The 27,808-nt window shown below is 44.9% G+C and overlaps 1 protein-coding gene across 5 annotated transcripts in view; it reads right to left on the reverse strand.

Annotated features, from left to right (window-relative positions):
- Positions 1–365: 365 nt before the first annotated feature.
- LOC138283007 (zinc finger protein 182-like) overlaps positions 366–27,808 on the reverse strand; it is a 68,641-nt gene continuing 41,198 nt past the window's right edge. Inside the window, exons 2-4 of one of the 5 annotated variants that reach the window (XM_069221121.1) lie at positions 23,480–25,288; positions 2,793–2,907; positions 366–2,266 (exon numbers count right to left, since the gene is read on the reverse strand). In XM_069221121.1, coding sequence (XP_069077222.1) covers positions 2,155–2,266; positions 2,793–2,907; positions 23,480–24,659 — 1,407 coding nt within the window. In that variant the 5' untranslated portion in view covers positions 24,660–25,288 and the 3' untranslated portion in view covers positions 366–2,154. Of the gene's footprint in view, positions 2,267–2,792; positions 2,908–7,377; positions 7,509–21,257; positions 25,289–27,808 lie in introns of those variants that run through there. The other 4 variants (XM_069221120.1, XR_011201031.1, XM_069221122.1 and 1 more) reach the window with 4 other exon arrangements.

Below are 27,808 nucleotides of genomic sequence, written 5' to 3' on the forward strand. Positions count from 1 at the left end.
AGGTTTAACGGTGGTGCCTTGGGGTCCCCTTTGTGGTGTTGAGGTCTCAAGGGGTGAGGGACCCTTGGGGCATGGCTGGTTCCTTGTCTCAGGGTGGCTGGTTGTAGGGCAAATTGTTGATCCAAGGGCTGTGCGCAAAGATGCCTCTCTGGTGCCGATGCAGGTTGCGGTCAGAGTCGCTTGCAGGACGACAGTGGCACTCTTGGGGGAAGTCCAGGGTTTTCCTGAAGTCCCTTGACTGGGGCTTCCTCCTGATCCAGTTGCAGCTCATGGGGAGCTGTTTTACTTGGTTTCAGACATCCACTGACCAGTACCTGGGTACCTTAGTACCATTTACTAGGGACTTATAGTGGTAGTTAAAGGTGTCTCCAATTACCTTTTGTAGTGCTTTCCTCTTATTTAGTTTCTAAGCACTAACATAACACACCAGAAATGCACTTCTGAGGTCAAAGAAGACTTTTATTGTTGTTAATTCTTCCCCAACCCCAATTTTTATGTATGACGAATTAGTAGCTTTCAAGTCCGCGTTAATCAAACAAAATATATCAGTTTGCAATATACACAGCAGGTTATATTTATAAGATATTGAATGCAAAGCAAAACAAATACTTCACCGTGTGGGAAACTATCTACAGCTTCATCTTTCTAAGGTCTGCAAGCTGATGACCCCTGTCAGCCGCGAGAAAGAGATTCATCTACCCACACGGGATTGCTGGCAGCTGGCGCCAAGCTCCAGCACGAGGTCCGGCAGATTCGAATCTGACTCTCTGCAGCCTGTGTCATTCGTTACAAAGGTGTGCCCCCTCCTCTCAGACCTGGGAAACTGAGCAAGCCTTTTGGAGACTGGCCAGGTCTCCAAGACTACTCCTGTTCCCAAGCTCAAGCAGAGAGAACACCACCATGTACCCTCTCGTATCAGGTCTAGTCTACTGTGAGAAAAACATCTTGGTTCAAAAACACAGCTTGGAAAAATACAGCTTGGATTCTCAATTGCAATGTCTAACTCCACGTTAAAGGCAATAGGCAGCTAACCTAAATATCAAATGCAATGTCTAGTGTCATGTCAAAGCCAATAGGCAGCTGAGCTGAATACAAAATGCAATGTATAATATCATGTCAAAGCCCATAGGCAGCTGAGCTGAATATAAAATGCAATGTATAATATCATGTCAAAGCCAATAGGCAGCGGAGCTGAATACAAAATGTAATGTATAATATCATGTCAAAGCCAATAGGCAGTTAAGCTGAATACAAAATGCAATATATAATATCATGTCAAAGCCCATAGGCAGAATATCTAATAGCATGTCAAAGTCAATAGGCAGCTAAATTGAATACATCATGTCAAAGCCAATAGGAATGCAATGTCAAAGCCAATAGGCGGCTAGACTGGATACAGCATGTCAAAGCCAATAGGAATGGCTAATGCAATGTCAAAGCCCATAGGCGGCTCAACTGAATATAGAAAGTAATGGCTAATGCCATGTCAAAGCCAATAGGCAGAATACAGAATGTAATGACTAATGCAATGTCAAAGCCCATAGGCGGCTCAACTGAATACAGAAAGTAATGGCTAATGCAATGTCAAAGCCCATAGGCGGCTAAACTGAACAAAACATACAATGTGAACATTGAGCAACTAATATGCGCAGTGGTGAAACACAAAGTCATTGGTCAAAACAAACTCCATCAAATGGCAGTACATTCCGCCCTTTGACCAATGAATTTTTGTTTCACATATCTCCTGTTTCAAACAAAAACAAAAAAAAACATCAGCACAAAAAAAACATTATCAACAAGTCAGATTTGAATGATCAAAGCAATCCCTGTAAAGCAATAGAAGTGCATTAACACATTGATCTCATAACCTTTCACATCAGATACATCTATATAGAAAAGACTGGGCAATTTGTACTCTGAATGAGTCTCTAATTCAACAGTGTTAGCAATTTGATGTGGCATGAGTTCTGCTCATGTAAAGGTGCACGGTCCACCTGAAAGGTTTGCTGGAAGATAAGCAAAAGTCAGAGTTCCATACGAGAGGGAAAAAAAATAAAAAACACAGCTTAGTTCCGGGTGGAAGAATGCAATCAAACAAGTTGAACTTGAACTGAAGGTGCAGTTTGCGCAAAATGGATCCATGGTGCTGGCACTTTACTCAGCCAGGTTCAGGTTGGGGATTCGGTCCCTTCCCCGACCCCACACGCACACACCGGAAGGGGGACCACACAGCACACTCAGGGACAGTGGCGAAACGTGGTAGGATCTGCAAAAGAAACAAGTATGACTTTTCTTGCAAATAACATTTTTCATTTAAACTGCACCCTTCCTCTTTCTTTCCCTGTTTTATAATCAGCAGGACGTTTTTGGGGCCCTTTGTTACATTCGCTGCAGGTTCTGGAGGATCACTTGGGGCTTCAGCCCACACATCAGCACTGAGGTTTTTATCTGCTGCACCACAGCTTCCCTTTTCTTGCACTGTCAGAAGGGCTGGGGCAGACTCCTTCTTTAACAAACCTCCATTCACTGCACTTTTGCCAATTTGGGCCATTCTGTCTCCAATTTGTATGAATAAATCAAATTCTTTTCTAGGTATCAGCATAATTTCGATTTTTCCTTGGTAATCTGCAGCAATCACTTTCCCTAAAACCTGATCAATTTGCCATTTCTGTCCTGGTAACTTTCCTCTCCCCAACTGCTCTGTGACTGCTTGCATGACAGATTGCTTTTGTGCGTGCTGCACAGTTTTTATCAAATCTAGGGGAATGTGCATCTCTCTCATCTCTGCCCACCTGTAAGTGGCTTTTTCTCTCAGCTGTTCACATTTCTGGGGCACCCACTTAGCCATCCCCACTAAGGCAGAATTCTGGGTGTATACTTCTCTCTCTGAATTTTTCTGATTAACATCTGCAAGGTAATTGAACCAGTTAGGTACAAGCCATGTGGCTAAAACATTATCAAAGAACCAAAAATCAGCATAAAAATGACATCTCACGTAGCTCTTGCTTTAAAATCTGACACACATTATACAACACTGTTCCTTCTACTGTGCCAGAAAACAACATTTCAGTCAATGAATCATTAGTAAAACAAACATGCTTTTTATCTTCAGTAGACACAAATTCAAATGGTGCACACAACTTCATTGATAACTCTTTTACCTGTGGTACTCTAGCCCTGTCTTGCAAGTACCAGATCCATTGTATGATTCTAGCTAGGGGCACTATTTTCTTTCCTTGTTCTTGAGTTACATGTACATCAGTTTTTTCTTCTTGCACTGCGCAGAAACCTAAAGTCTGCATTATTTCATTTGCCAAATCACAAGCGCGCAGCTGCATATCATTTTTCACAGTGACCATATACAAAAGTGTTAGGATTTCCCTCAAATGAGGGCTATTCTTTTTCCAAAAATCAAACAAGCTAATGAAACTCGGGGTGTCTTGCTCTAAAATCCTTCGTTTTACTTGTGTATTTTGCAACGGTAACTCGTAAATCACATTCTGGTCTCTCTCGTCCGTGTTATCAGTTAAGGAATGCATTTTGGCTGCCAAAAACCCTGGCTCACAGGAAACTCAGTGCAGCTCGGAGCTGTCTTAACCCCCTCATTACTGGAATGGGACAAGAAAGATTCTTCTAAAACAGCCCTTTTATAACTTTCAGTCGGGCTAATTTGCTCACGTAAATTCCTATTTTCATGTTCCAACTTCCTACATTTCTCCTGCATTTCTCTGTAAGCAGATAAAGGTATCCAGACCTTTCTGTCATCATTACTTCCAAAAGACACTTTTTCTACATATGTACAACAGAAATTATTTCTCAAAACACTATCAGGCATTTTAGCTACACATGCATTTTCAAAAATGGTCTGCTGTGCTCCTGTAATTCTCCAAACAGAAAACAATTCACAGTTTTTCTTAGCACCATCGGGCAGTTTACCAACACATGCATTCTCAGACATGGTCTGCCGTGCTACTGTGATTCTCCAAAAAAAAAACAATTTCTGTAATTCTCCAAACAACAAAAACAATTACACTTTTAAAGTGTGCACTTAGAAATCTACCAACTCGTCAACACCCTCTTAATCACCTCTTAATGACCGACCCCACTTCTGTTACCAATTGTAGTGCTTTCCTCTTATTTAGTTTCTAAGCACTAACATAACACACCAGAAATGCACTTCTGAGGTCAAAGAAGACTTTTATTGTTGTTAATTCTTCCCCAACCCCAATTTTTATGTATGACGAATTAGTAGCTTTCAAGTCCGCGTTAATCAAACAAAATATATCAGTTTGCAATATACACAGCAGGTTATATTTATAAGATATTGAATGCAAAGCAAAACAAATACTTCACCGTGTGGGAAACTATCTACAGCTTCATCTTTCTAAGGTCTGCAAGCTGATGACCCCTGTCAGCCGCGAGAAAGAGATTCATCTACCCACACGGGATTGCTGGCAGCTGGCGCCAAGCTCCAGCACGAGGTCTGGCAGATTCGAATCTGACTCTCTGCAGCCTGTGTCATTCGTTACAAAGGTGTGCCCCCTCCTCTCAGACCTGGGAAACTGAGCAAGCCTTTTGGAGACTGGCCAGGTCTCCAAGACTACTCCTGTTCCCAAGCTCAAGCAGAGAGAACAACACCATGTACCCTCTCTTATCAGGTCTAGTCTACTGTGAGAAAAACATCTTGGTTCAAAAACACAGCTTGGAAAAATACAGCTTGGATTCTCAATTGCAATGTCTAACTCCACGTTAAAGGCAATAGGCAGCTAACCTAAATATCAAATGCAATGTCTAGTGTCATGTCAAAGCCAATAGGCAGCTGAGCTGAATACAAAATGCAATGTATAATATCATGTCAAAGCCCATAGGCAGCTGAGCTGAATATAAAATGCAATGTTTAATATCATGTCAAAGCCAATAGGCAGCGGAGCTGAATACAAAATGTAATGTATAATATCATGTCAAAGCCAATAGGCAGTTAAGCTGAATACAAAATGCAATATATAATATCATGTCAAAGCCCATAGGCAGAATATCTAATAGCATGTCAAAGTCAATAGGCAGCTAAATTGAATACATCATGTCAAAGCCAATAGGAATGCAATGTCAAAGCCAATAGGCGGCTAGACTGGATACAGCATGTCAAAGCCAATAGGAATGGCTAATGCAATGTCAAAGCCCATAGGCGGCTCAACTGAATACAGAAAGTAATGGCTAATGCCATGTCAAAGCCAATTGGCAGAATACAGAATGTAATGACTAATGCAATGTCAAAGCCCATAGGCGGCTCAACTGAATACAGAAAGTAATGGCTAATGCAATGTCAAAGCCCATAGGCGGCTAAACTGAACAAAACATACAATGTGAACATTGAGCAACTAATATGCGCAGTGGTGAAACACAAAGTCATTGGTCAAAACAAACTCCATCAAATGGCAGTACACCTTTGCAATTTTAGGGAAAGAACACTGGCAACCTGGTTAGCAGGATCCCAGTGCACTCCAGTCCAAGTTGCATTCAGAAACCAGGCAAAAAGTGGGGAGGTGGGGGCTGGGGGTACTGCAACAAGGTGCCAGTTTCCCACACCCAGGGCATGGGGTACTACGGGTAGGCCCCTGAGGGCAGAAGCACTGATTGTGCCTCCCTGCAGGACCATGCATCCAGATGTTCCCAGCCCTGCCATTTCAGGCCGGATGTACTGGTGCAAACCTAAAACTCAAACTCTACATGGCACACTGCCTGTGTGCCCTGTCCACCATACACTGCATATACTACGGGTAAGACACCCCCTGTGGCAGTCCTTACAGCCCTGAGGCAGTGTGCACCATGTCATATGTGAGGCCACAGCTGAATGAGCAAAATGCTCCCACTGTGTCCTTGCCAAACCTGGGACATAGTGAGTGAACAGAACAACCATTTTAATACATGTGCTGGACACTAGTCAACGCGAGTTTCCCTACTACATGATGGCCACTCTGAACCCTGGGTTGTTTGGTATCAAACAACTGAGAATAATACATCCAAACTGGTACTTGTGTTGGATGTATCCCTAAATGTACCCAGGGGTCACCTTAGAGGTGCCCCCTACAAACGCTAACTACCCTGGCATGGTTGCTGACTGGCTCTATCCAGCCTGCCATGTCCAAACACCCAATCTACAAACCTTGGGGGAGAACCCTGTCTCTCTGGGTTGTAGAACAATGCCCTTCCTAAGTGGAGGTGCTAACACCCCCTCTCTCAGGAATGTGCACTGCCCTGGTGGCAAGCTTCAAAGGGCTTACCACCTTTGAAACTCAACCCCCAGGTCTGCTGCTAGCAGCAAATGGTCAACCCCTTTGAAAAACCCCACCTTTGGCGGGAGCAAAGGTGGGAAACCACATAAAGAGTAGGGGGTGTGGCCCCACCTGGAATGCACTACCCCTAAGGTGTTGCCTGCGAGGTGGACACCCCATTTCATTTTCCTCCAGCTTAGATCGAAGGAAAACAGCCAGTCGAGGATAGGGAAGTGACCATTCCCACAGGAAGTAGTCACTATAGTGAGTGTAGCCACCCAAAGGTAAGTGTCCCATTGGACACTACCAGGTTCGCCCTAAAACGCCCACTAAATTCAGAATTCAGTGGGCACCCCTAGACCAGGTAATCAGATTCGAAGGATACAAAGAAGATCAGCACCAAGAAGATCCAAGGCACGAGAACTGTGGACCTGCTGCACAAAGAAAAGGTGCCAAACCCTGCCTGCTGCATCTAGACCCGGCAATCACTGCTGGAGAGAAGCTGGACAACTGGACTGACCTCAAGAACCCCAGGGGACCTCCAGGCTTTGCCAACCGCCCAAGAATTCCCTCCAGAGTGGAGGTACCACTCTGCAACAAGGAAGAAACCAGCAACCAAGTGAGGGCCACTTCACTGACCGGCCCCTAACTCCTGAACTGGAAGTCGCAGCCAGACAAGACGACACACTAACGAACAAGAGGACAAACCTTGCAAGTGTGCCAAGTTTGGTGGCACTTTGCCCTTCAGTGGCCGACGGTATTAATACCCTGGGTACTGGTCAGCTGACATCGGACACCGGAAAACCAGTCTGCCCGGGGCTGAAAAAGGTCTAGGAGGAAGTCCCAGTCGAGGGACTTCAGGAACACCCCGAACCTCCCACCAGAGAGCCCCTGTTGTCCTGCAAACGACCCTTGAAGTGACTTACATCCACATCCAAAGGCCATCTTTGTGCACAGCTCCTGGCTCACCAATTCGCTCTGCACCCGGCTGCCCCATGCGCTGCAACAAAGAGCCTGCTGTGCCTTAAGGGTCCCTCACCCCTTGCGACCTCGACACTCCCAAGGGGACCCACCATGAACCACCTCTAAATGTACCTGCACAGACCTTTTCCAAGTGGTCCCCCGCTGTGGCCCTGCACCAGCTCCAGAAACTTTTCACCGCTGCTCCTGCCGGAACTGGGAGCTGCCCAAACTTCTCCAGCTGGCACAGTGTGCCCACCAATGACCTTGACCAACCTGCAAAAGAAGAACTTGGTAAAGCAACTGTATGATTTTATGTGTATTTTTAAGGGTGAGGGTGACTTTCTGTTGATTCCTATGGTGTGTAATTACGCAGAAAATACCATTTTTATTAAACTTCAAAAATCCATCTCTCAAAAAGTACTTAAACAATTTTGATAATCTTGGTCTTAAAAGTTATATAAAAATCTGAAGTAGTTTTATAAATTGTTCTCGAGTTATTCCTTCGAATGTGTGAGCTGTATGATTGATACTGTGAGTACAACAAATGGTTTGCACTTCTCCAAGATTGCCCTAAATGCTCGATCAAGCTCTGTTAAACCGTAAAGCATTAGGTGATCTCGTTTTCACCTCTGTAAACCAATGTGTGGTTGCCTGGATCCCCTCCACACTGCGCCTAGCTTTGTACACTACATAGAGGGCAAGTCTCCTACAAACAAGGCCTTACACAGTCAGGAAGCATACTCTTGTGTTCTTCCCCCCAACTTCGATCAACACCACTACTACCCTCAACGTGTTATCATCCTCCAATTGCCATCATTCAATCTTCTTTGGATACAGTAACCTCCAAACCTTCTATGGCATCCCTGAAAATGGCTACTACTTCTTCAGTTTCCAACTCACCTTCACCTGCTGCCTTATCCGTGATAAGCAATCCACCGCTGTTTTTCCACCCAGGAACATACTCCGCCCTACAATCATATTCATGTAACTTCAGTCAAATTTGCTAAGCACCCAGATCAGTTCTTAATCCCTGAACGCACAAGTACCTTGGGTAATGGCTTGTTATCTGTTCTTACCAACACATAATTCCCTCAAATAAATGTTCAGAAATAGTTTGTAGCCCAGGCAGCAGCTAATGCCTCTTGCTCAATTACTGAATAATTTCCCTCTGCCCCAGTCAACAAGCTACTGTCTTCTCAGAATGTCCATGTATTTAGAACAATACCACTCCAATACCTACAGCACTGGCATCCATTGTTAGTTTAGTTTTAAACCCCATTTGAAATGAGACCAAAACCTTGGCATTGGCAATATTGTTCTTTATCTCAAGGCATGCCAGTTGTTGAGCCTCCCCATAAACAAATCTTTTCTCTTTCCTCAATAATTCTATCAAGGCCTCTGTCATGTGTGCAAAATCCTTAAGGAACCTGGAATAATATTCCACTAGGCCCATAAAGGATCACAGTTTTTCTCTGTCATTTGGCACTTCAGCATTTACAACCACACTTACAAGATTCAACTTTGGCTTTACTGCCTGCCTGAAAATTAATATCCTAAATACTCATCTTCTTGCACCAAAAAGTTGCAATTTGCCTTGCGCAATGTCAACTCTGCATTTGTAATTTGTTTCAATACCTCTTACAAATGTTTTATCATGAGTGGCAATACCTTCCCCAAAAATCAACACGCCGTCTTCAAAGAACACAACATTCTTCACACCAGCTAAAATATTAAATATCAATCTTTGAAAAATGCTTGCTGCTGATGACAAGCTGAAAGGAAGACGACCTCCACCACTGACACTTAAACTGCTGCTCTTGGATTCACAATAAAATGCAAATCATAGTGGTGAGACCACCCCAATATCGAAGGCCCAGATTCTGCCACACATACCTTCACAAATGTGTCAAGGCCTTGAAACTTGATCTTTAAAAGGATAGAGCCTGTGACATCTATGGCTGCACCTTGTTACCCTTTCAGAATCACGTTTGCGGAGTTTAATTTCTGGCTGGGTCACGTACCCTCAAATGTCTGTTAAGGAATTATGGTGAACAATGATCCAGAATCCACCATCAATTAAACATATTTTACATTTATGCTGCACACTGCTTTGGGTTGATTTTCCTTTTGAGTTCAGCCTTAGGTTCCTTTTTACCACGGCCATTCACCATCAACACTTTATGTTCAATTTCTTCTGATGCTTCTTTGAATGATGATACTCTACTCCTGTTTGCAGCTTTGCACATCCTGGAACCCCCGCTTTTTTCCACAGTTCCGATAGTCTTTGCCTATGGCAAAACAGTTCTTCTAATCACCCTGATGCACACTACTCCCACATCTTCAACATGACTTTGTAACCTGCTTCCCTGCATAGTTAGATATATTCATTACTTTACAGTTTTCTCCTTTACTGTTGTTTCCTTGAAAACTAATTGAAGGTTTCTTGCTCACAACATTCATCTGATCCCTAGTTTCATGTGCCTCTGCCACCTCACCCACGTTCTTGAGATCCAACTGTTGTATTTCTTTCATTAATCTCTCTCTCTTCTAACACCATAGCTATATTTATAGCTTCTTTAAGTGAAGGGTTGTTGGTAGCCAAGGGAGGAATGGAAGTGAAATTCCTTGCAAAACAAGAATGCTTAGTTCACGGGCAGCAAGAAATACACGAAATGAGAAGTGCTCGTGCTGCACAGCACTTTAAGGAGCTTCACAATGTAAGTAATTTAATGGCAATTCCATTAACCTAATTACAGTTGCCGGCCACGGACATTGCTCTTCAATGCAACTTTCCCAGCCCGCTGGGTTGTGTTTGGCACAAGCCTGCTACAACGCCTGGAGGACCTTGCTGATAGGGGACACAGATGTCCCTACAATGGAAGTTGCTTTGAAGTGCACTGTCGGGGGTTAAGATTTCTAAATACAACTATACATTTTGTTTTTCTCTTTTTTACCATCCATGGAACAGAGGTCTCTTGAATTCTTCACAATGTTCCTGAACCATGAATGATATTACCCATCCTCAGGACAAAGGAACTTTTTCAAATAATTTAAATTATTTTTTGAGAAATATGTTCAACTGCAAACACTAATGGATTGCACTCCAGATGTCAAATTGATTTCAAACTTTTATTTAAGTTTTGACCTAGAACTTGTAAAACAGAACACCTTTTCACATTACAGTTCTACGATATTATTTGATACCCAGGAAAACCTTAGCAATTCATAATTATTCTGTAGGAGGTCTCTGTTGGAGGTTCACAAATCACCCTCAATGCCTGAGCATGTAGCTATTGATTAACATAAGATGTTACATGAATATTCAGAGTTATAACCCTACACAAGTATGTATAATTATTCACTTGCTCTAAAGGTACCTTAACAAGTACCAATGAAATATACACTGCTTTCTAAACCTATTTATCAGATTCACATTTGATCTGACTATGTTTATGTGCAAAATAGTTCTCTGTAAATACAGATCCAATTCATTTAAACCACCCTGGGGTCCTATTGGAATAACTCCCGAACTATAATGTCATCTGTATAGATTAGGTTCGAATTATGTCTGCTATTAATGGTGGGAGAAACATCCTTACCAGTTTTAACAGATCTGGGAAACCAAACAAATATCTTGAAAACAGATGGGAGATGTAGGAGGCTGGACTGGCTTGTAGTGAGTACCAAGGGGTACTTGCACCTTGCACCAGGCCCAGTTATCCCTTATTAGTGTATAGGGTGTCTAGCAGCTTAGGCTGATAGATAATGGTAGCTTAGCAGAGCAGCCTAGGCTGAACTAGGAGACGTGTGAAGCTACTACAGTACCACAAGTGTCACTTGCACAATATCATAAGAAAACACAATACACAGTTATACTAAAAATAAAGGTACTTTATTTTTATGACAATATGCCAAAGTATCTCAGAGTGTACCCTCAGAGTGAGGATAGCAAATATACACAAGTTATATGTACACAATACCAAAAATATGCAGTATAGTCTTAGAAAACAGTGCAAACAATGTATAGTTACAATAGGATGCAATGGGGACACATAGGGATAGGGGCAACACAAACCATATACTCCAAAAGTGGAATGCGAACCACGAATGAACCCCAAACCTATGTGACCTTGTAGAGGGTCGCTGGGACTATTAGAAAATAGTGAGAGTTAGAAAATTAGCCCTCCCCAAGACCCTGAAAAGTGAGTGCAAAGTGCACTAAAGTTCCCCAAAAGACAAAGAAGTCGGGTTAGAGGAATAATGCAGGAAAGACACAAACCAACAATGCAACAACTGTGGATTTCCAATCTAGGGTACCTGTGGAACAAGGGGACCAAGTCCAAAAGTCACAAGCAAGTCGGAGATGGGCATATGCCCAGGAAATGCCAGCTGTGGATGCAAAGAAGCTTCTACTGGACAGAAGAAGCTGAGGTTTCTGCAGGAACGAAAAGGGCTAGAGACTTCCCCTTTGGTGGACGGATCCCTCTCGCCGTGGAGAGTCGTGCAGAAGGGTTTTCCCGCCGAAAGAACGCCAACAAGCCTTGCTAGCTGCAAATTGTGCGGTTAGCGTTTTTGGACGCTGCTGTGGCCCAGGAGGGACCAGGAGGTCGCAAATTGGACCAGGAGAGAGAGGGGACGTCGAGCAAGACAAGGAGCCCTCTCTGAAGCAGGTAGCACCCGGAGAAGTGCCAGAAACAGGCACTACGAGGATGCGTGAAACGGTGCTCACCCGAAGTTACACAAAGGAGTCCCACGTCGCCGGAGACCAACTTAGAAAGTCGTGCAATGCAGGTTAGAGTGCCGTGGACCCAGGCTTGGCTGTGCACGAAGGATTTCCGCCGGAAGTGCACAGGGGCCGGAGTAGCTGCAAAAGTCGCGGTTCCCAGCAATGCAGTCTAGCGAGGTGAGGCAAGGACTTACCTCCACCAAACTTGGACCGAAGAGTCCCTGGACTGTGGGGGCCACTTGGACACAGTTGCTGGATTCGAGGGACCTCGCTCGTCGTGCTGAGAGGAGACCCAAGGGACCGGTAATGCAGCTTTTTGGTGCCTGCGGTTGCAGGGGGAAGATTCCGTCGACCCACGGGAGATTTCTTCGGAGCTTCTAGGGCAGAGAGGAGGCAGACTACCACCACAGCATGCACCACCAGGAAAACAGTCGAGAAGGCGGCAGGATCAGCGTTACAGAGTTGCAGTAGTCGTCTTTGCTACTTTGTTGCAGTGTTGCAGGCTTCCAGCGCGGTCAGCAGTCGATTCCTTGGCAGAAGGTGAAGAGAGAGATGCAGAGGAACTCTGATGAGCTCTTGCATTCGTTATCTAAAGTTTCCCCAGAGACAGAGACCCTAAATAGCCAGAAAAGAGGGTTTGGCTACCTAGGAGAGAGGATAGGCTACTAACACCTGAAGGAGCCTATCAGAAGGAGTCTCTGACGTAACCTGGTGGCACTGGCCACTCAGAGCAGTCCAGTGTGCCAGCAGCACCTCTGTTTCCAAGATGGCAGAGGTCTGGAGCACACTGGAGGAGCTCTGGACACCTCCCAGGGGAGGTGCAGGTCAGGGGAGTGGTCACTCCCCTTTCCTTTGTCCAGTTTCGCACCAGAGCAGGGCTAAGGGGTCCCTGAACCGGTGTAGACTGGCTTATGCAGAATTGGGCACATCTGTGCCCAAGAAAGCATTTCCAGAGGCTGGGGGAGGCTACTCCTCCCCTGCCTTCACACCATTTTCCAAAGGGAGAGGGTGTAACACCCTCTCTCAGAGGAAGTCCTTTGTTCTGCCATCCTGGGACAAGCCTGGCTTGACCCCAGGGGGGCAGAAACCTGTCTGAGGGGTTGGCAGCAGCAGCAGCTGCAGTGAAACCCCAGGAAAGGCAGTTTGGCAGTACCAGGGTCTGTGCTACAGACCACTGGGGTCATGGAATTGTCCCAATAATGCCAGGATGGCATAAAGGGGGCAATTCCATGATCTTAGACATGTTACATGGCCATATTCGGAGTTACCATTGTGAAGCTACATATAGGTAGTGACCTATATGTAGTGCACGCGTGTAATGGTGTCCCCGCACTCACAAAGTTCAGGGAATTGGCCCTGAACAATGTGGGGGCACCTTGGCTAGTGCCAGGGTGCCCTCACACTAAGTAACTTTGCACCTAACCTTTACCAGGTAAAGGTTAGACATATAGGTGACTTATAAGTTACTTAAGTGCAGTGTAAAATGGCTGTGAAATAACGTGGACGTTATTTTACTCAGGCTGCAGTGGCAGGCCTGTGTAAGAATTGTCAGAGCTCCCTATGGGTGGCAAAAGAAATGCTGCAGCCCATAGGGATCTCCTGGAACCCCAATACCCTGGGTACCTCAGTACCATATACTAGGGAATTATAAGGGTGTTCCAGAAAGCCAATGTAAATTGGTAAAATTGGTCACTAGCCTGTTAGTGACAATTTGAAAGAAATGAGAGAGCATAACCACTGAGGTTCTGATTAGCAGAGCCTCAGTGAGACAGTTAGTCACTACACAGGTAACACATTCAGGCACGCTTATGAGCACTGGGGCCCTGGTGAACAGGGTCCCAGTGACACATACAACTAAAACAACATATATACAGTGAAAAATGGGGGTAACATGCCAGGCAAGATGGTACTTTCCTACACAACCCCCCCAACCCCCCCAAACGAAGGACAATAAGACTAGCCATGACCTGATGAGTCTTCATTGTCTAAGTGGAAATATCTGGAGAGTCCATCTGCATTGGAGTGGCTACTCCCAGGTCTATGTTCCACTGTATAGTCCATTCCCTGTAGGGATATGGACCACCTCAACAATTTAGGATTTTCACCTTTCATTTGTTTTAGCCAAAGTAGAGGTTTGTGGTCTGTCTGAACAATGAAGTGAGTGCCAAACAGGTATGGCCTCAACTTCTTCAGAGCCCAGACCACAGCAAAGGCCTCCCTCTCTATGGCAGACCAACGCTTTTCTCTAGGGGTCAACCTCCTACTAATAAAAGCAACAGGTTGATCCTGGCCCTCAGAATTAAGTTGTGATAGGACTGCCCCTACTCCTAATTCAGATGCATCAGTTTGGACATAGAATTTGTTAGAGTAACAAGGGCTTTTCAGGACAGGTGCAGAGCACATGGCCTGCTTCAGCTCCTCAAAAGCTTTCTGACAGTTTGCTGTCCATAATACCTTTTTAGGCATCTTCTTGGAAGTGAGGTCATTAAGAGGGGCTGCAATGGAGCCATAGTTGTTAATGAACCTCCTGTAATACCCAGTGAGGCCTAGGAAGGCTCTCACCTGAGTCTGTGTAGTAGGGGGAACCCAATCAATAATTGTTTGGATTTTCCCCTGTAGTGGTGCAATCTGTTCCCCACCAACAAGGTGTCCCAGATAAACCACCTTACCCTGCCCTATCTGGCACTTTGAAGCCTTGATAGTGAGGCCTGCCTTTTGCAGGGCCTCCAAAACTTTCCATAGGTGGACCAGGTGATCATCCCAGCTGGAGCTAAAGACAGCTATATCGTCCAAATATGCTGCACTGAAAGCTTCCAGCCCTTGCAGGACTGTATTCACCAACCTCTGAAAAGTGGCAGGGTCATTTTTCAAACCAAAAGGCATTACAGTAAATTGGTAATGTCCTCCAATGGTTGAAAATGCTGTTTTAGGTTTAGCGTCTTCTGACAATTTGATCTGCCAATACCCTGCAGTCAAGTCAAAAGTGCTTAGATACTTGGCAGATGCCAGTGTATCTATGAGCTCATCTGCCCTGGGTATAGGGTGAGCATCAGTTTTGGTTACCAAGTTGAGACCTCTATAGTCTACACAAAACCGCATTTCCTTCTTTCCATCTTTGGAATGGGGTTTTGGTACAAGTACCACAGGAGAAGCCCATGGACTTTCAGAGTGCTCAACTACTCCTAGTTCCAACATTTTCTGGACCTCTTGTTTTATGCAGTCCCTGACATGGTCAGGCTGCCTATAGATTTTACTTTTGACAGGCAAGCTGTCTCCAGTATCTATAGTGTGCTCACACCAAGAAGTGGTACCTGGCACAGTAGAGAAGAGTTCTGAGAATTGATCTAGGAGATTTATGCAATTATCTTTCTGCTCAGCAGTAAGACAATCAGCCAAAACTACACCTTCCACAAGAGCATCTTGTTCTCTGGAAGAGAAGAGATCAGGTAGAAGATCACTGTCTTCTTCCTGTCCCTCATCAGTTGCCATGAGCAGGGTGAGATCAGCCCTGTCATAGTAGGGTTTCAGGCGGTTGACATGGAGTACCCTAAGGGGACTCCTGGCAGTGCCTAAGTCAACTAAATAAGTGACTTCATCCTTTTTCTCAACAATTGTGTGGGGTCCACTCCATTTATCTTGGAGTGCTCTTGGGGCCACAGGCTCCAAGACCCACACTTTCTGCCCTGGTTGGTACTGAACCAAAACAGCCTTCTGATCATGCCATTGCTTCTGGAGCTCTTGGCTGGCCTGAAGGTTCTTACTGGCCTTTTTCATATACTCAGCCATCCTTGATCTGAGGCCAAGTACATAATCCACAATATCCTGCTTAGGAGCTTTTAAAGGTTGTTCCCAACCCTCCTTTACAAGTGTTAGTGGACCCCTAACAGGGTGTCCAAAAAGAAGTTCAAAGGGGCTAAAGCCCACTCCTTTCTGGGGTACCTCCCTGTAGGCAAAAAGGAGGCATGGTAGAAGGATATCCCATCTCCTGCAGAGTTTTTCAGGGAGACCCATAATCATGCCTTTGAGAGTTTTGTTAAATCTCTCCACCAGTCCATTTGTTTGTGGATGATAGGGTGTGGTGAACTTGTAAGTTACACCACACTCCTTCCACATGGCCTTTAAGTATGCAGACATGAAATTGCTTCCCCTGTCTGATACTACTTCCTTTGGGAAGCCCACCCTGGAAAATATTCCCAGGAGGGCCTTTGCCACTGCAGGAGCTGTAGTGGTCCTTAAAGGAATAGCTTCAGGATATCTTGTGGCATGGTCTACTACCACCAAGATGAATCTATTGCCTGAAGCAGTAGGAGGGTCAAGGGGGCCAACTATGTCAACCCCTACCCTTTCAAAGGGAACCCCAACCACAGGCAGTGGAATAAGGGGTGCCTTTGGGGTGCCACCTGTCTTGCCACTGGCTTGACAGGTTTCACAGGACTTACAAAAATCTTTTGTGTCCTCAGACATTCTAGGCCAATGAAACAAGGGAACAAGCCTGTCCCAAGTTTTCATTTGTCCTAGATGCCCAGCTAGGGGAATGTCGTGTGCCAGAGTTAGGAGGAACTTTCTGTACTCCTGAGGAATCACTAATCTCCTGGCAGCTCCAGGTTTAGGATCCCTATGCTCAGTGTACAAGAGGTTGTCCTCCCAGTAAACTCTGTGAGAGTCACTGACATCCCCATTAGCCTGTTTGACAGCTTGCTGTCTCAGACCCTCTAATGTGGGACAGGTTTGCTGTGCCACACTCAGCTCCTCTCTGGCAGGCCCCCCTTCACCCAAAAGCTCAGCAGTATCTGCTTCCAGCTCCTCTGGTGTAGGTTCTGCACAGGGAGGGAATTCTTCTTCCTCTGAAGTTGAATCCACTGTAGAGGGAGGGATAGTAGGAAGTGGTTTGCTTCTACTAGCCCTAGCTTTAGGGAGCACTTGGTCCATTGTTCCAGGATCGAAGCTTCCCTGTCCTTTTTGCCTTTTGGCCTGAGCCCTGGTTAAAGCAAAAATATGCCCTGGGATGCCCAGCATTGCTGCATGGGCCTCCAACTCCACATCTGACCAAGCTGATGTCTCCAAATCATTTCCTAGTAGACAGTCTACAGGTAAATCTGTGGCTACCACAACTTTCTTTGGACCAGTAACCCCCCCCCAGTTGAGATTAACAACAGCCATGGGGTGGCTAAGTGTGTTGTTGTGAGCATCGGTTACTTGGTACTGGTGACCAAGTAGGTGTTGTTCAGGGTGGACCAGTTTCTCTATGACCATAGTCACACTGGCACCAGTGTCCCTGTAGGCCTGAACCTCAACACCATTTATTAGGGGTAGCTGTTTGTACTTATCCATATTAAGGGGACAAGCAGCTAAGGTGGATAAATCAATAGCCCCCTCAGAGACTAACACAGCCTCTGTGGCCTCCCTAACAAGGCCAACCCCAACTAAGTTATCAATAGTGAGCCCAGCTACTCCCTTGGATTGGCTATTAGTAGGTTTGCTCCCACCACCACTGCTATTAGTAGGGACACTAGGTGTAGCAGTAGGGGTTGTAGTGGTAGGAGGCTTGGTGCTTTTCTTTGGGCAACTGAGATCTGTTGCCCAATGGCCTTTTACTTTACAAAAATAGCACCATGGTTTCTTTTCCTTGTTCTGATTAAAAGAGGATTTGGGCCCACCACCCCCACCAGAGTGTTTTTGTGGGCCTGATGAAGACTCATTTTTAGATTTGTCCCCACCCTTGTCAGAAGACTTACCATCCTTCTTTTTGTTGCCATCTTTGTCACCCCCTGTATGAACTTTTCTGTTCACTCTTGTTCTGACCCATTTGTCTGCCTTCTTTCCCAATTCTTGGGAAGAGGTCAGATCAGAGTCCACCAAGTACTGGTGCAACAAATCAGACACACAATTATTAAGAATATGCTCTCTCAGGATCAAGTTATACAGGCTTTCAAAGTCAGTAACCTTACTGCCATTTAACCACCCCTCCAAGGCCTTCACTGAATGGTCAATGAAATCAACCCAGTCTTGTGAAGACTCCTTTTTGGTCTCTCTGAACTTTATCCTGTATTGTTCAGTGGTTAAGCCATAACCATCCAGGAGTGCATTCTTAAGAACTTGGAAATTATTGGCATCACTTTCTTTCACAGTAAGGAGCCTATCCCTACCTTTTCCACTAAATGATAGCCATAGGATAGCAGCCCACTGCCTTTGAGGGACATCCTATACAACACAGGCCCTCTCAAGTGCAGCAAACCACTTGTTAATGTCATCCCCCTCCTTATAAGGGGGAACTATCTTGTGCAGATTCCTGGAATCATGCTCTTTTACAGGATGACTATGGGGAATACTGCTGCTGCCACCATGGGTTTCTAAACCCAACTTCTGTCTTTCCCTCTCTATTTCTAAAGACTGTCTATCCAAATCCAGCTGTTGCTTTTTAAGCTTCAGTCTGGTTTGTTCCACCCTCAACTTATTGAGTTCCCTTTCTAACAATCTGTCATCAGGGCTGGTGGGAGGGACATTTCTAGATACAGAGGTATGATGGGAATGAACGGAAGGAGACCTGTCCCTTACAGAGGCCACCCTAACAGCTTGGCTGACAGTGTAATGTGAGAGCACATCATCTGTATGATGTGACTCCACCTCAGTACTAACTATGCTAGACTGTCTTGTAATGGGCAGGCTAAGAAGTTTCTTCCCTGAACCTTTTCCTGGGGGAGTCCCTGGATCAGATTGAGAACCATTAGCTACTTTTTCAACAGATGGGGCACTTATGGCCTTATCCTGTTCTCTAAGCATGTTAATTAACAGTTCTAAGGAAGGATTCTTCCCTACACTCAAACCTCTCTCTGCAGAGACTCCTTGCTCCTTTCCAGCTAAGGTGATCATATGCAAGTTTGGACAGATCAGTATTTTGGCCTGTGCCAGACATTTTTAGAGAGAGTTAAAGTGATAGAAAAAGAGAAAAAAGTTTTCAGAACTTTTTAGAAAGACAGAAAAAAACTTTTTAAACTTTTAAGAACTTTTTGAAAGTTTAGAAGTACTTTTCAGCACTTTGAAAACAGTGAAAAGAGGAAATGCAAAACTTTTTAGCTATGTGTACACACACTGAACTTGTTTTGTATATTTTTCTCTTATGAAAAGTACAATGAAAAGAGTGGTAAGTAGTCTCAAAGCACTTATCCCACCACTGCACAACCAATGTAGGAGGCTGGACTGGCTTGTAGTGAGTACCAAGGGGTACTTGCACCTTGCACCAGGCCCAGTTATCCCTTATTAGTGTATAGGGTGTCTAGCAGCTTAGGCTGATAGATAATGGTAGCTTAGAAGAGCAGCCTAGGCTGAACTAGGAGACGTGTGAAGCTACTACAGTACCACAAGTGTCACTTGCACAATATCATAAGAAAACACAATACACAGTTATACTAAAAATAAAGGTACTTTATTTTTATGACAATATGCCAAAGTATCTCAGAGTGTACCCTCAGAGTGAGGATAGCAAATATACACAAGTTATATGTACACAATACCAAAAATATGCAGTATAGTCTTAGAAAACAGTGCAAACAATGTATAGTTACAATAGGATGCAATGGGGACACATAGGGATAGGGGCAACACAAACCATATACTCCAAAAGTGGAATGCGAACCACGAATGAACCCCAAACCTATGTGACCTTGTAGAGGGTCGCTGGGACTATTAGAAAATAGTGAGAGTTAGAAAATTAGCCCTCCCCAAGACCCTGAAAAGTGAGTGCAAAGTGCACTAAAGTTCCCCAAAAGACAAAGAAGTCGGGTTAGAGGAATAATGCAGGAAAGACACAAACCAACAATGCAACAACTGTGGATTTCCAATCTAGGGTACCTGTGGAACAAGGGGACCAAGTCCAAAAGTCACAAGCAAGTCGGAGATGGGCATATGCCCAGGAAATGCCAGCTGTGGATGCAAAGAAGCTTCTACTGGACAGAAGAAGCTGAGGTTTCTGCAGGAACGAAAAGGGCTAGAGACTTCCCCTTTGGTGGATGGATCCCTCTCGCCGTGGAGAGTCGTGCAGAAGGGTTTTCCCGCCGAAAGAACGCCAACAAGCCTTGCTAGCTGCAAATCGTGCGGTTAGCGTTTTTGGACGCTGCTGTGGCCCAGGAGGGACCAGGAGGTCGCAAATTGGACCAGGACAGAGAGGGGACGTCGAGCAAGACAAGGAGCCCTCTCTGAAGCAGGTAGCACCCGGAGAAGTGCCAGAAACAGGCACTACGAGGATGCGTGAAACGGTGCTCACCCGAAGTTACACAAAGGAGTCCCACGTCGCCGGAGACCAACTTAGAAAGTCGTGCAATGCAGGTTAGAGTGCCGTGGACCCAGGCTTCGCTGTGCACGAAGGATTTCCGCCGGAAGTGCACAGGGGCCGGAGTAGCTGCAAAAGTCGCGGTTCCCAGCAATGCAGTCTAGCGAGGTGAGGCAAGGACTTACCTCCACCAAACTTGGACTGAAGAGTCACTGGACTGTGGGGGCCACTTGGACACAATTGCTGGATTCGAGGGACCTCGCTCGTCGTGCTGAGAGGAGACCCAAGGGACCGGTAATGCAGCTTTTTGGTGTCTGCGGTTGCAGGGGGAAGATTCCGTCGACCCACGGGAGATTTCTTCGGCGCTTCTAGTGCAGAGAGGAGGCAGACTACCCCCACAGCATGCACCACCAGGAAAACAGTCGAGAAGGCGGCAGGATCAGCGTTACAGAGTTGCAGTAGTCGTCTTTGCTACTTTGTTGCAGTGTTGCAGGCTTCCAGCGCGGTCAGCAGTCGATTCCTTGGCAGAAGGTGATGAGAGAGATGCAGAGGAACTCTGATGAGCTCTTGCATTCGTTATCTAAAGTTTCCCAGAGACAGAGACCCTAAATAGCCAGAAAAGAGGGTTTGGCTACCTAGGAGAGAGGATAGGCTACTAACACCTGAAGGAGCCTATCAGAAGGAGTCTCTGACGTCACCTGGTGGCACTGGCCACTCAGAGCAGTCCAGTGTGCCAGCAGCACCTCTGTTTCCAAGATGGCAGAGGTCTGGAGCACACTGGAGGAGCTCTGGACACCTCCCAGGGGAGGTGCAGGTCAGGGGAGTGGTCACTCCCCTTTCCTTTGTCCAGTTTCGCGCCAGAGCAGGGCTAAGGGGTCCCTGAACCGGTGTAGACTGGCTTATGCAGAATTGGGCACATCTGTGCCCAAGAAAGCATTTCCAGAGGCTGGGGGAGGCTACTCCTCCCCTGCCTTCACACCATTTTCCAAAGGGAGAGGGTGTAACACCCTCTCTCAGAGGAAGTCCTTTGTTCTGCCATCCTGGGACAAGCCTGGCTTGACCCCAGGGGGGGCAGAAACCTGTCTGAGGGGTTGGCAGCAGCAGCAGCTGCAGTGAAACCCCAGGAAAGGCAGTTTGGCAGTACCAGGATCTGTGCTACAGACCACTGGGGTCATGGAATTGTCCCAATAATGCCAGGATGGCATAGAGGGGGCAATTCCATGATCTTAGACATGTTACATGGCCATATTCGGAGTTACCATTGTGAAGCTACATATAGGTAGTGACCTATATGTAGTGCACGCGTGTAATGGTGTCCCCGCACTCACAAAGTTCAGGGAATTGGCCCTGAACAATGTGGGGGCACCTTGGCTAGTGCCAGGGTGCCCTCACACTAAGTAACTTTGCACCTAACCTTTACCAGGTAAAGGTTAGACATATAGGTGACTTATAAGTTACTTAAGTGCAGTGTAAAATGGCTGTGAAATAACGTGGACCTTATTTCACTCAGGCTGCAGTGGCAGGCCTGTGTAAGAATTGTCAGAGCTCCCTATGGGTGGCAAAAGAAATGCTGCAGCCCATAGGGATCTCCTGGAACCCCAATACCCTGGGTACCTCAGTACCATATACTAGGGAATTATAAGGGTGTTCCAGAAAGCCAATGTAAATTGGTAAAATTGGTCACTAGCCTGTTAGTGACAATTTGAAAGAAATGAGAGAGCATAACCACTGAGGTTCTGATTAGCAGAGCCTCAGTGAGACAGTTAGTCACTACACAGGTAACACATTCAGGCACACTTATGAGCACTGGGGCCCTGGTGAACAGGGTCCCAGTGACACATACAACTAAAACAACATATATACAGTGAAAAATGGGGGTAACATGCCAGGCAAGATGGTACTTTCCTACAGGAGAGAACTATGCATCCCTGTCAATTGCAATTCGGAGGTATACACTTATAGACAGGCATGAAGTATCTCATGTGTGGGTGTGAAGAGATACTATCAACTGTAAAAGGACATGCAGATTCTGAGTTACACCATTTTCTAGCAGAAAGTTGGTCTGTCATACTCCAGCATCCTTCTATGACCCATAAACTTCTGAATGTGCATGGACAACATTATTAGATTATCACTGCTAGGAAAATGTGGACAATACCTAGACTGCTTTGAATTTTTTTTCTCTTCAGCCCTACTGAGAAAGAAAATAAGGAAAAGTTGCCTAAAGATTTTTCCAGCAGATTCTAAAAGCACAAATTAGGGAATCCCTTTTTATGCACCAAGACAAAAACAGTTCCTTCCTTGCCTTTTGGAAGGCGCCATATCAATTCTAAACAGTTAACATGTCAGGATTCATGGGCAAGGATCAGGCTTTTTTTCCCATCAGGATCCCACCTAAGCTTCCTGCCCATGACAATTTGCAGCTTTTATTCCCTGTATTACTTGGTATTCTTTGGGAGGCGGGGTCACTCGCTTGGGTCACACTCACAACCTCCAACTATTTCATGTTCCATCACATTCTCACTTCTGATAATTGTACACAAATCCTGTCTGTAAGATATCTAATCATGAGCTGAGACTGGAAATGATACAAACTTCCTGACTACATTCATGGTCTAAGATTACTTTCCAAAATGAGCTTGATTCATTAGCTTGCAATATTTCAGGCAGGGAACACCACAGACTGCAATCACGGGATCTCCTAGATGGTTTAACTTCAATTTCGAATTTCTTTCCACAAAATCACCTGGTTGGCTTCTCACTGAAGCCTTCTCCGCTTTCAGTGCAGTGGTAGTGTTTCTCCCGAGTATGTATTCTATGATGTATGATCAGTATGTCTTAGTGAAGCTTTCCCCACTTTTTGTGCCCCAATAAGGCTTCTAAGTAGCATGACTGTCCTCTTACATTTTCCGCACTAAATCAGCCTTTACGGAGTATGGATCCTCCAATGCAGTAACAGACCTTGCTTTGAGTGAAGCTTTTCCCCACACTCTGTACATTTATATAGTTTCTCCTATGTACTGATTATTGATATCGCCACAGTATGCTGTTTTCCATATTCTGTTCTTCGATATGGTTTTTCACCATTGTGGATTCTTTGGTGTATTAACATTTTTGGCTTAAGACTGAACCTTTTTCCACATTCTGTACAACAATATGGTTTCTCACCAGTGTGGACTCGCTGGTGTATCAACAAACTGTGTGTCTTAATGAACCTTTTCCCACATTCTGCACACTGAAAAGGTTTCTCACCTGTATGAGTTGTCTGATGTCCCAATAGTGAGCTCTTTTGCGTAAAGCTTTTCCCACATTCTGTGCACTGATAGGGTTTCTCACCAGTATGGATTCTTTGGTGTATTAACATAGTTTTCTTAAGGGCAAAATTTTTCCCACAGTCTGCACAATGATAGGGTTTCTCACCAGTATGGACTCTCTGGTGCATCAACAAATTGTAGGTCTTAATGAATCTTTTCCCACATTCTGTACACTGAAATGGTTTTTCACCTGTATGAATTCTCTGATGTGTCAACAGTGTTCTCTTTTGAGTGAAGCTTTTTCCACATTCTGTACAGTGAAAAGGTTTCTCACCAGTATGGAGTCTCTGATGATCCACAACCATGTGCTTCTCGTTGAAGCTTTTTCCACATTCTTTACACTCAAAGGGTTTCTCACCAGTATGGATTCTCTTATGTACGATGAGTGTGGTTCTTCGAGTGAAGCTTTTCCCGCATTCTGTGCACCAATGGCGTTTCTCAGCAATATGGCTTCTTTGGTGACTTAACATATCGGTCTCATGAGTGAAGCCTTTCCCACATTTTGTTAACTGAAAGTGTTTCTCACCAGTATGGACTCTCAGGTGTCTCAACAAATTGTATTCTGCAATGAAGCTTTTCTCACATTCTGTACACTGAAAGGGTTTCTCACCAGTATGGGTTCTATGATGCCTCCTCAGTGTGCTCTTCCGAGTGAAGCTTTTTCCACAGTCTGTACATTGATAGGGCTTCTCACCAGAATGGACTCTCTGATGTATGAGAAGATTTCTTTTCCGAGTGAACACTTCTCCACATTCAGTACACTGGTAGGGTTTCTCACCAGTATGGTCTCTTTGATGTAAGAAAAGATTTGTTTTGCGAGTGAAGATTTGCCCACATTCTGCACACTGATAGGGTTTCTCACCAGTATGGGTTCTATGATGCCTCCTCAGTGTGCTCTTCAGAGTGAAGCTTTTTCCACAGTCTGTACATTGATAGGGCTTCTCACCAGAATGGACTCTCTGATGTATGAGAAGATTTCTTTTACGAGTGAACACTTTTCCACATTCTGCACACGGATAGGGTTTCTCACCAATATGGACTCTGTGGTGTATCAACAAATTGTGTCTATCTATGAAGCTTTTACCACATTCTGTGCAGTTACAGGGTTTCTCACCCATATTGATTCTCTGGTGTTTTAGTAGCTTCTCTGGCTCAGTGAAGTGTTTCCCACATCCAATATACTGGTAAAGTTCCTTCCCAGAAAGTATTCTCTGATAATTCAACAGAGGATTCAGTGAGTCAAGCTTTCTCACACTGTTACAGTTTCTCCTAAGGATATTCTGATGCTGAACACATTTTTGATTAGAAGGAAAACGAGGTCACACTCTGTGCACTGATGTGGGGTTGTCACCTTATAAATTATAGATCATCTGATACAACTATAGATGTGAGCTTTGAGTGATGTTCACCTCGGACTCTACACTAGAACGTATCTCGCCACAGCAGAACATCTGAGGTACATATAGAAATACTGAGTAAAACCTTTTTTACGCTCTTTAATGATACAGGTTATCGTCACTGGGTTGGATGTTTAAAGTGCCCATAAGGATGAGCTCCGTATGAAGGTTTATCTCACAATAGGCCAGTGTTTCTCCCCAGAATTAATTGCACAATGTGCAATACAGGGCCAACCTTCGAGTGGAGGCTTACTCAGATGATTCTGCACACCAATACAATTTTTCTTCTTGTGGTGCTGTGCAGGACTGGTGCTGGGGTGCTGTGGGTCTCTTCATCAGGACCTTTGAATCTGTGAATGAGAAACAAAATGTTTATATGTGGCTAAAAGACGGAGAAGCTGGATGAGGAAGGGTAATTTTGAAGATGAGAGGCACAGAAGGAGAAATGCATCAATGGCTGTACTAGAGATATTAAAGCCCAAGAGTTAAAGCATACATTTTCTATACAATTTCCTGGTTGCACCTGGTGAACTAGTGGGTCCACTGGGTGCAGCTGCCAATCATGAATCTTGATCACACCCGTCTAGTTTTGAAATACAGCCTCTTGAAGTCTGTGGCCATTTGACTATGACTCTTAGTTGGTTGCTAGCCCAGCATTAGTAACCTCTCTAGCCTGACCACTGACTATTAAGAACAGTTAATTCTGTGAATCATCCCTCCATTGGCACAGACCCAAACTACCAAATCCAAGGAAGCACCATTCAAAAGGTGCAAGGACCTTGAGCACTTTGGGAAGTCTTTGTTAATGCAGTAAATATTGGATTACTTTTATGAGCAAATTAGCAGTGCTCCAACTCTATCAAATTAGCTTTTTCATACCATTTCTGACCTATGACACTATAAGGCAAGTCAGTCCTCTCCCATGCTACCAAAGCATCTATTTGAGAATATTTTATGCCATTTCAAAAATAAGGCTTCTAAAACCCAAATCTTGGAGGAAAATGTCTCCTCTAACTTGTAAATGATTATGCAACCTACGCCTCACCTACAAACACTGTTAAAATTTGAGCCAATGGGAGAGGTGCAGCTCAGCGTAGCATTTTTAGGTATTCAGACTTCTGCCTCCCTCAAAGAGCTTTTTCTGGCATCAACAATGAAAAGAAAAACAAAAAACAGCAGAACCCTTTTGTTCACTAGAGCTGCTTCAACTACTGAATAGTTGTTGGCCTGAAAATGGGGATGCCCGGGTTTTAAAAACAATTTTTTTAAATCACTGCAGTCAGACGATCTGAATAATTACCACCTTGTCTTAAAAGAACCTTAAATTCTGGAGAAAAAAAATTCTTGTGATGCTTGTTCAGTAACAGAGGCAGAAATACCTTATTGCATCTTCTACAGGAGGGATTTTTCTGTGACAAATTAGGTGAGCCTGGTTCCAGGGCACCTTATGAGGCATCTAAATGTAAGGATGGAACATCAACTTAAAGCACCTTAAAGGAAGAGGACTACGCCCTGCTACAATGGTCAACAAATAGGGGTAAGAAGTACAATAGGAAGAAAATAAAACATCCCCAATGTAGTGCTTTAGCACAATTAATGAATGTCCTCATTTGAGTCACTGATGCCCCTTTTCTGTCCAGTGAGCAGCCTGGTTCCTCAAGGGAGGACTTTTATTTGAGGGGCATCAGATTTACAATTTCTTTTACTTTGCAGGAAATTGTTTCCAGCACACTCAAATATGCCACTTTCTGTTCTTCTAGCAGTAGTCTTTTTAATACATTGATAGGGGTGTTAAGGTTGTCCAGTTCTATCTCTATTCGTTTGAGGGGGAAGTTTGCAACTTGCTTTTTTGTTCCTTATTGTGTGCAATTGTGTTGCTGATTCAATTGCCCCGCACAGACATTTTGCTGAAGGAGGATTCAGACTCTACTGAGGTACTGAAAGGAGAATAGATGTTTCATCCTGTGCTGCACTTCACCCCCCCACACTGGGCTTCAACCTGATTTAGCACTTGATAAGCCCAGATCAGACCACTCGCTTAATAAAGGCTAAAGCAAATTCTTCATAGCGAGCAGTCACCTCACCACCAACAGCATTCACCTCCATCCACCACCACTCACCTCATGCCACTTCCTCAGTACTAACAGTTCTGCCCTCCCCCACTGGTCCGCCTGGATCAGACTATTATTGGAAATTCTCATGGACACCAAAAGATACTAGCACCACTCCATCATGGGGGCTTTGTCGTTGAGAGGTAGTGCTATCTAGGAGCAGCTGGGTTTCTCTTAGAGCTCTGTTGAAAAGCTCCTGCCACAGCTTGGATAGGGGCAGCTGTGTTTTGACCCCTTTCACCATAGCATACTGGCAGTTTCTTAGTGGCTTAATGCTACTCTAATTGTTTGGGGTGTGATTAAAACCTTTACTTGCTTGCACAATAGACAGGAAGAAAGACTTTCAGCTCCATAACATTCTACGAAAAACGTAAAATGCCCAGGTTAAAATGGAAAGCTATGTTCACTGGGTATAATGAAAGTCAGGAGACTTTCGCCCCAGAGCTTTGGAGAACAAACGTAATGGGCCATACAAGATAGTCCAGACGACAGCTCTCTACTACTCGGTGGACACAGGTACCACAAGCAAACCAAAAAGGATGGTCTATGTGAACGAGCTGAAGACTTACTTCTGGAAAGATTACACACTTAGGCCCTCATTACAACATCGGCGGTCTTTTGATAAGACCGCCGAGGCTGCGGGAGCCAGAATACTGCCAGTGCCGGCGGTATTTCTAGCTCCCCTTTATGACTTTTCCACTGGGCCAGCGGACAGTAACAGTGTTACCGTCCACTGGCCCAGTGGAAAAGTCACATCAA

This window comes from Pleurodeles waltl, chromosome 2_2 (assembly GCF_031143425.1).
Source record: "Pleurodeles waltl isolate 20211129_DDA chromosome 2_2, aPleWal1.hap1.20221129, whole genome shotgun sequence".
Taxonomy (NCBI): Eukaryota; Metazoa; Chordata; class Amphibia; order Caudata; family Salamandridae; genus Pleurodeles; species Pleurodeles waltl.